At 39.8% G+C, this 10000-nt stretch overlaps 1 protein-coding gene across 1 annotated transcript in view; it reads left to right on the top strand.

Annotated features, from left to right (window-relative positions):
* Nucleotides 1–10000, top strand: part of LOC144450646 (kalirin-like) — a 127916-nt gene that overhangs the window by 116705 nt on the left and 1211 nt on the right. Inside the window, exon 11 of the mRNA XM_078141291.1 lies at nucleotides 2596–2727. Within this exon, the coding sequence (XP_077997417.1) occupies nucleotides 2596–2727 (132 nt within the window). The remainder of the gene's footprint in view (nucleotides 1–2595; nucleotides 2728–10000) is intronic.

A 10000-nucleotide genomic window follows, 5' to 3' on the forward strand; every position in this document is an offset into this window, starting at 1 on the left:
CTATTACACATAAGACTGTTATGTAGCAAGTATCTACAGAAATATTATACATTTACTGTCTGGGTATGAGGGCACTAGTAGACTTCTATTACACATAAGACTGTTATGTAGCAAGTATTTCCTGAAGTGTAAAGCAGAGGGAACTGGTTGCTACATACCAGCATGACAGGTAATATGACATCTACTAGTAATATGACATCTACTAGTGCCCAAATAAGGCCAGGCAATATGACATCTACTAGTGCCCAAATAAGGCCAGGCAATATGACATCTACTAGTGCCCAAATAAGGCCAGGCAATATGACATCTACTAGTGCCCAAATAAGGCCAGGCAATATGACATCTACTAGTGCCCAAATAAGGCCAGGCAATATGACATCTAATAGTAATATGACATCTACTAGTGCCCAAATAAGGCCAGGTAATATGACATCTACTAGAGCCCAAATAAGGCCAGGTAATATGACATCTACTAGTGCCCAAATAAGGCCAGGCAATATGACATCTACTAGTGCCCAAATAAGGCCAGGCAATATGACATCTACTAGTGCCCAAATAAGGCCAGGTAATATGACATCTACTAGTGCCCAAATAAGGCCAGGCAATAAGTGTTTTATAACACATCATATTCTCAGGCACATATTCTTTTCATAGTCAAGCAAATCACTGATAAGTACTTCATGAATTGCCCTTGGGAAAATAGAAATAGTTTAGTGTAGTGTAGTGTAGTGTAGTGTAGTGTAGTGTAGTGTAGTGTAGTGTAGCGTGGCGTGGCGTAGCATAGTGCAGTGCAGTGCAGTGCAGTGCAGTGTAGTGTAGTGTAGTGTAGTGTAGTGTAGTGTAGTGCAGTGCAGTGCAGTTAAGTAGTGTAGAATGCTGTGTAGCATAGTGTAGTGTAGTGTAGTTTAGTGTAGTGCTGTGGAGTGTAGTGTAGTATAGTGTAGTGTAATGTAATATAGTGTAATGTAGTACAGTACAGTGCAGTTTAGTTATAGAGTGTATATAGTGTAGAATGCTGTGTAGCATAGTGTAGTGTAGTGTAGTGTAGTGTAGTGTAGTGTAGTCTTGTGTAGTGTAGTGTAGTGTGGTGTAGTGTGGTGTAGTTTAGTGTGTGGAATGTGTAGTTTAGTACTTAAATGTAGTTTAGTTTAGTATACAGAGTACAGTAGTGTAGTGGAGTGTAGTATAGTGTGTAGAGTACTGGAGTGGAGTAGCGTGGAATGTAGTGTAGTTCAGTAGTTAAATGTATATAGTGTGTAGAGTAGTGCAGTGTAGTGTAGTGGAGTAGAGTGGAGTGGAGTGGAGTGGAGTGGAGTGGAGTGGAGTGGAGTGGAATGGAGTCCAGTGCAGAGCAGTGCAGTGCAATGTAGTGGAGTGGAGTGGGGTGGAGTGGAGTGGAGTGGAGTGGAGTGGAGTGGAGTGGAGTGGAGTGGAGTGGAGTGGAGTGGAGTGCAGTGGAGTGCAGTGGAGTGCAGTGCATTGCAGTGCAGTGCAGTGCAGTGTAGTGCAGTAGTTAAATGTATGTAGTGTAGTGCAGTTAGTATAGTTTAGTATAGTGTGTAGAGTAGAGTAGAGTAGAGTAGTGGAGTGTAGTGGAGTGGAGTGGAGTGGAGTGGAGTTTAGTGGTGGAGTGGAATGGAGTGGAGAAGAGTGTAGTGTGTAGTGTAGTGTAGTGTAGTGTGTAGTGTAGTGTGTAGTGTAGTGTGTAGTGTAGTGTGTAGTGTGTAGTGTAGTGTGTAGTTTAGTGTAATGTAGTGTAGTGTAGTGTAGTGTGTAGTGTAGTGTAGTGTAGTGTAGTGTGTAGTGTAGTGTAGTGTGAAGTGTAGTGTAGTGTAGTGTAGTGTAGTGTGTAGTGTAGTGTGTAGTGTAGTGTAGTGTGTAGTGTAGTGTAGTGTAGTGTGTAGTGTAGTGTAGTGTGTAGTGTAGTGTGTAGTGTAGTGTAGTGTAGTGTAGTGTAGTCTAGTGTATTGTAGTGTAGTGTAATGTAGTGTAGTGTGAAGTGTAGTGTAGTGTAGTGTAGTGTGTAGTGTAGTGTAGTGTAGTGTAGTGTAGTGTAGTGTGTAGTGTAGTGTGTAGTGTAGTGTGTAGTGTAGTGTAGTGTGTAGTGTAGTGTAGTGTGTAGTGTGTAGTGTAGTGTAGTGTAGTGTAGTGTAGTGTAGTGTAATGTAGTGTAGTGTAGTGTGTAGTGTAGTGTAGTGTGTAGTGTAGTGTAGTGTGTAGTGTAGTGTAGTGTAGTGTAGTCTATTGTATTGTAGTGTAGTGTAGTGTAGTGTAGTCTAGTGTATTGTAGTGTAGTGTAATGTAGTGTAGTGTAGTGTAATGTAGTGTAGTGTAATGTAGTGTAGTGTGAAGTGTAGTGTAGTGTAGTGTGTAGTGTAGTGTGTAGTGTAGTGTAGTGTGTAGTGTAGTGTAGTGTAGTGTAGTGTAGTGTAGTCTAGTGTAGTGTAGTGTAGTGTAGTGTAGTGTAGTGTAGTGTAGTGTAGTGTAGTGTAGTGTGTAGTGTAGACACATTGTGACATGATTTGTTAGTAATGTTCATACATGTACATATTTGCACTCATTTTAATAAGATACATACATATTATGTCATTGCAGTACTTATCCCATGTTTATGAATGGGTTGATGAGTGCCAACTTGTAAACATCCCATCAGAGCCAGGTGATTTAGAAGACATGCTGACAGACCATGAAAAAGTTTATGAAGTTATGAACCATAGCTACTCAGAGGTAAGACTTTATTTGAATATTGTTATGTCAAAGGTCATGAAGGCTAGCTCAAAATATGTTTAAAAAAGACCCTCAACCAAATTAGCATCTTATAGGCTGAAAATTGGTCATGTGATTTACAATAATTTGCATAATTGTACCTGTGTATCACTTGTGACTTGTGCCTTTAATACGCATGTTTAGCATATATTTGCATATATCTATGCATGTCATTTGTATATTTATATTACATTTGCATATGTATGTATAACAGCAACATATATATCAATAAAGAATTGAATAGATTAATGGAAAGTTCAAGAAGATTAGATAAAACCATTGATAAGGTTTGAGATAGCCTTCATGTTGAAATTTATAAAAACAGATAATGCATGCTAAAGTTTACTAAAGGAAGCTGGTTAAAAGGAAATGACACCCTGTGAACTCACTGTGTTTAATAAAAACTTGGATGTTAAATGAAATGAAATGCATTGGTTTCATTCAGTTTCACTTACCAGTACAGAGCTAGCACTGATCACAACTTATGGGCCTTACAAGGTATTAAAACTCACATTAAATGTGTTGTTGACTGCTAGCACTGATCACAACTTATGGGCCTTACAACGTATTAAAACTCACATTAAATGTGTTGTTGACTGCTAATATTGTTATTTCATTACAATAACATATTGGAAGTTTGCCACCAAGGTCTGTAAGTCACTTCAGTGTAAGTTGTAATCAATGTGTGCTCTGTACTGATACATGAATTTGAATGAAATTAAAAACATTTGATTTCATTTAACATTCAGTGTTTATGTACAAGGTATCCTTTCATTGTAATATTGGTTACTAATATGAATAGATATGCTAACAGTTTGTTTTATACTAAGATGACAATAATAAGATATATTTATATCAGAAATACACAAACTAGGATGTCTTGATATCACTATTAAGGACATGTGAACTTGTTGATACCAACACCAAACCAATGTCAGTTCCTACAGTCCAAATCTAGATATTACAACTGATGCTGTATTACAACTCAACTTAATAACAGACCATGTAGTAAGGACACTGTGTTACAGTCTGTAGTAAGGACACTGTGTTACAGTCTATAGTAAGGACACTGTGTTCCAGTCTATAGTAAGGACACTGTGTTACAGTCTATAGTAAGGACACTGTGTTACAGTCTGTAGTAAGGACACTGTGTTCCAGTCTATAGTAAGGACACTGTGTTACAGTCTGTAGTAAGGACACTGTGTTACAGTCTGTAGTAAGGACACTGTGTTACAGTCTATAGTAAGGACACTGTGTTCCAGTCTATAGTAAGGACACTGTGTTACAGTCTATAGTAAGGACACTGTGTTACAGTCTGTAGTAAGGACACTGTGTTCCAGTCTATAGTAAGGACACTGTGTTCCAGTCTATAGTAAGGACACTGTGTTACAGTCTATAGTAAGGACACTGTGTTACAGTCTGTAGTAAGGACACTGTGTTACAGTCTATAGTAAGGACACTGTGTTCCAGTCTATAGTAAGGACACTGTGTTACAGTCTATAGTAAGGACACTGTGTTACAGTCTGTAGTAAGGACACTGTGTTCCAGTCTATAGTAAGGACACTGTGTTACAGTCTGTAGTAAGGACACTGTGTTACAGTCTGTAGTAAGGACACTGTGTTACAGTCTATAGTAAGGACATTGTGTTACAGTCTGTAGTAAGGACACTGTGTTACAGTCTATAGTAAGGACATTGTGTTACAGTCTGTAGTAAGGACACTGTGTTACAGTCTATAGTAAGGACACTGTGTTACAGTCTGTAGTAAGGACACTGTGTTCCAGTCTAGTAAAGACACTGTGTTACAGTCTGTAGTAAGGACACTGTGTTCCAGTCTAGTAAAGACACTGTGTTACAGTCTGTAGTAAGGACACTGTGTTACAGTCTAGTAAGGACACTGTGTTACAGTCTATAGTAAGGACACTGTGTTACAGTCTATAGTAAGGACACTGTGTTACAGTCTATAGTAAGGACACTGTGTTACAGTCTATAGTAAGGACACTGTGTTACAGTCTATAGTAAGGACACTGTGTTACAGTCTGTAGTAAGGACACTGTGTTACAGTCTATAGTTAGGACACTGTGTTACAGTCTATAGTAAGGACACTGTGTTACAGTCTATAGTAAGGACACTGTGTTACAGTCTATAGTAAGGACACTGTGTTCCAGTCTATAGTAAGGACACTGTGTTCCAGTCTAGTAAGGACATTGTGTTACAGTCTATAGTAAGGACACTGTGTTACAGTCTATAGTAAGGACACTGTGTTACAGTCTAGTAAGGACACTATGTTCCAGTCTGTAGTAAGGACACTGTGTTACAGTCTAGTAAGGACACTATGTTCCAGTCTGTAGTAAGGACACTGTTTTCCAGTCTAGTAAGGACACTGTGTTCCAGTCTAGTAAGGACACTGTGTTACAGTCTATAGTAAGGACACTGTGTTCCAGTCTATAGTAAGGACACTGTGTTACAGTCTATAGTAAGGACACTGTGTTACAGTCTATAGTAAGGACACTGTGTTACAGTCTATAGTAAGGACACTGTGTTACAGTCTATAGTAAGGACACTGTGTTACAGTCTATAGTAAGGACACTGTGTTCCAGTCTGTAGTAAGGACACTGTGTTCCAGTCTATAGTAAGGACACTGTGTTACAGTCTAGTAAGGACACTGTGTTACAGTCTAGTAAGGACACTGTGTTACAGTCTATAGTAAGGACACTGTGTTACAGTCTGTAGTAAGGACATTGTGTTCCAGTCTATAGTAAGGACACTGTGTTACAGTCTATAGTAAGGACACTGTGTTACAGTCTATAGTAAGGACACTGTGTTACAGTCTATAGTAAGGACACTGTGTTACAGTCTATAGTAAGGACACTGTGTTATAGTCTATAGTAAGGACACTGTGTTACAGTCTATAGTAAGGACACTGTGTTCCAGTCTATAGTAAGGACACTGTGTTACAGTCTGTAGTAAGGACACTGTGTTACAGTCTGTAGTAAGGACATTGTGTTCCAGTCTAGTAAGGACATTGTGTTCCAGTCTATAGTAAGGACACTGTGTTACAGTCTATAGTAAGGACACTGTGTTACAGTCTATAGTAAGAACACTGTGTTCCAGTCTATAGTAAGGACACTGTGTTCCAGTCTATAGTAAGGACACTGTGTTACAGTCTGTAGTAAGGACACTGTGTTCCAGTCTGTAGTAAGGACACTGTGTTACAGTCTAGTAAGGACACTGTGTTACAGTCTGTAGCAAGGACACTGTGTTACAGTCTATAGTAAGGACACCGTGTTCCAGTCTATAGTAAGGACATTGTGTTACAGTCTGTAGTAAGGACATTGTGTTACAGTCTAGTAAGGACACTGTGTTACAGTCTATAGTAAGGACACTGTGTTACAGTCTGTAGTAAGGACACTGTGTTCCAGTCTATAGTAAGGACACTGTGTTACAGTCTATAGTAAGGACACTGTGTTACAGTCTATAGTAAGGACACTGTGTTACAGTCTATAGTAAGGACACTGTGTTCCAGTCTGTAGTAAGGACACTGTGTTACAGTCTAGTAAGGACACTGTGTTACAGTCTAGTAAGGACACTGTGTTACAGTCTAGTAAGGACACTGTGTTCCAGTCTATAGTAAGGACACTGTGTTCCAGTCTGTAGTAAGAACACTGTGTTCCAGTCTATAGTAAGGACACTGTGTTCCAGTCTATAGTAAGGACACTGTGTTACAGTCTGTAGTAAGGACACTGTGTTACAGTCTATAGTAAGGACACTGTGTTACAGTCTAGTAAGGGCACTGTGTTACAGTCTAGTAAGGACACTGTGTTACAGTCTATAGTAAGGACACTGTGTTCCAGTCTGTAGTAAGGACACTGTGTTACAGTCTAGTAAGGACACTGTGTTACAGTCTAGTAAGGACACTGTGTTACAGTCTATAGTAAGGACACTGTGTTACAGTCTATAGTAAGGACACTGTGTTACAGTCTAGTAAGGACACTGTGTTACAGTCTATAGTAAGGACACTGTGTTACAGTCTAGTAAGGACACTATGTTCTAGTCTGTAGTAAGGACACTGTGTTATAGTCTATAGTAAGGACACTGTGTTCCAGTCTATAGTAAGGACACTGTGTTACAGTCTAGTAAGGACATTGTGTTATAGTCTCTAGTAAGGACACTGTGTTACAGTCTATAGTAAGGACACTGTGTTACAGTCTGTAGTAAGGACACTGTGTTATAGTCTATAGTAAGGACACTGTGTTACAGTCTATAGTAAGGACACTGTGTTACAGTCTAGTAAGGACATTGTGTTATAGTCTCTAGTAAGGACACTGTGTTACAGTCTAGTAAGGGCACTGTGTTACAGTCTAGTAAGGACACTGTGTTACAGTCTATAGTAAGGACACTGTGTTCCAGTCTATAGTAAGGACACTGTGTTACAGTCTATAGTAAGGACACTGTGTTACAGTCTATAGTAAGGACATTGTGTTACAGTCTAGTAAGGACATTGTGTTCCAGTCTAGTAAGGACACTGTGTTACAGTCTATAGTAAGGACACTGTGTTCCAGTCTAGTAAGGGCACTGTGTTACAGTCTATAGTAAGGACACTGTGTTACAGTCTATAGTAAGGACACTGTGTTACAGTCTGTAGTAAGGACACTGTGTTACAGTCTAGTAAGGACACTGTGTTCCAGTCTAGTAAGGACACTGTGTTACAGTCTATAGTAAGGACACTGTGTTCCAGTCTATAGTAAGGACATTGTGTTCCAGTCTATAGTAAGGACACTGTGTTACTGTCTATAGTAAGGACACTGTGTTCCAGTCTAGTAAGGACACTGTGTTACAGTCTATAGTAAGGACACTGTGTTACAGTCTATAGTAAGGACACTGTGTTACAGTCTATAGTAAGGACATTGTGTTCCAGTCTATAGTAAGGACACTGTGTTACAGTCTAGTAAGGACACTGTGTTACAGTCTATAGTAAGGACACTGTGTTACAGTCTATAGTAAGGACACTGTGTTCCAGTCTAGTAAAGACACTGTGTTACAGTCTATAGTAAGGACACTGTGTTACAGTCTATAGTAAGGACACTGTGTTACAGTCTGTAGTAAGGACACTGTGTTACAGTCTATAGTAAGGACACTGTGTTCCAGTCTGTAGTAAGGACACTGTGTTACAGTCTGTAGTAAGGACACTGTGTTACAGTCTGTAGTAAGGACACTGTGTTCCAGTCTGTAGTAAGGACACTGTGTTCCAGTCTGTAGTTAGGACACTGTGTTACAGTCTAGTAAGGACACTGTGTTACAGTCTATAGTAAGGACACTGTGTTACAGTCTGTAGTAAGGACACTGTGTTCCAGTCTGTAGTAAGGACACTGTGTTCCAGTCTATAGTAAGGACACTGTGTTCCAGTCTATAGTTAGGACACTGTGTTACAGTCTAGTAAGGACACTGTGTTACAGTCTATAGTAAGGACACTGTGTTACAGTCTATAGTAAGGACATTGTGTTACAGTCTATAGTAAGGACACTGTGTTCCAGTCTATAGTAAGGACACTGTGTTACAGTCTAGTAAGGACACTGTGTTACAGTCTATAGTAAGGACATTGTGTTCCAGTCTATAGTAAAGACACTGTGTTCCAGTCTATAGTATGGACATTGTGTTCCAGTCTATAGTAAGGACATTGTGTTCCAGTCTGTAGTAAGAACACTGTGTTACAGTCTATAGTAAGGACACTGTGTTACAGTCTATAGTAAGGACACTGTGTTACAGTCTAGTAAGGACACTGTGTTACAGTCTAGTAAGGACACTGTGTTCCAGTCTATAGTAAGGACACTGTGTTCCAGTCTGTAGTAAGAACACTGTGTTCCAGTCTATAGTAAGGACACTGTGTTACAGTCTATAGTAAGGACACTGTGTTACAGTCTAGTAAGGACACTGTGTTACAGTCTAGTAAGGGCACTGTGTTCCAGTCTATAGTAAGGACACTGTGTTCCAGTCTATAGTAAGGACACTGTGTTACAGTCTGTAGTAAGGACACTGTGTTCCAGTCTGTAGTAAGGACATTTTGTTCCAGTCTGTAGTAAGAACACTGTGTTCCAGTCTATAGTAAGGACACTGTGTTACAGTCTATAGTAAGGACACTGTGTTACAGTCTATAGTAAGGACACTGTGTTCCAGTCTATAGTAAGGACACTGTGTTACAGTCTGTAGTAAGGACACTGTGTTCCAGTCTGTAGTAAGGACATTGTGTTACAGTCTATAGTAAGGGCACTGTGTTCCAGTCTATAGTAAGGACACTGTGTTACAGTCTAGTAAGGACACTGTGTTACAGTCTGTAGTAAGGACACTGTGTTACAGTCTGTAGTAAGGACACCTTGTTCCAGTCTGTAGTAAGAACACTGTGTTACAGTCTCTAGTAAGGGCACTGTGTTACAGTCTATAGTAAGGACACTGTGTTACAGTCTGTAGTAAGGACACTGTGTTACAGTCTATAGTAAGGACATTGTGTTCCAGTCTAGTAAGGACACTGTGTTCCAGTCTAGTAAGGACACTGTGTTCCAGTCTATAGTAAGGACACTGTGTTACAGTCTATAGTAAGGACACTGTGTTACAGTCTATAGTAAGGACACTGTGTTACAGTCTATAGTAAGGACACTGTGTTCCAGTCTATAGTAAGGACACTGTGTTACAGTCTAGTAAGGACACTGTGTTACAGTCTAGTAAGGACATTGTGTTCCAGTCTATAGTAAGGACACTGTGTTCCAGTCTATAGTAAGGGCACTGTGTTACAGTCTAGTAAGGACACTGTGTTACAGTCTGTAGTAAGGACACTGTGTTACAGTCTATAGTAAGGACACCGTGTTCCAGTCTGTAGTAAGGACACTGTGTTACAGTCTGTAGTAAGGACACTGTGTTACAGTCTATAGTAAGGACACTGTGTTACAGTCTATAGTAAGGACACTGTGTTACAGTCTATAGTAAGGACACTGTGTTACAGTCTGTAGTAAGGACACTGTGTTACAGTCTATAGTAAGGACACTGTGTTACAGTCTAGTAAGGACACTGTGTTACAGTCTAGTAAGGACACTGTGTTACAGTCTATAGTAAGGACACTGTGTTCCAGTCTCTAGTAAGGACACTGTGTTACAGTCTATAGTAAGGACACTGTGTTACAGTCTCTAGTAAGGACACTGTGTTCCAGTCTGTAGTAAGGACACTGTGTTACAGTCTCTAGTAAGG

The sequence above is a fragment of the Glandiceps talaboti genome, chromosome 20 (genome assembly GCF_964340395.1).
Source record: "Glandiceps talaboti chromosome 20, keGlaTala1.1, whole genome shotgun sequence".
Classification (NCBI taxonomy): Eukaryota; Metazoa; Hemichordata; class Enteropneusta; family Spengelidae; genus Glandiceps; species Glandiceps talaboti.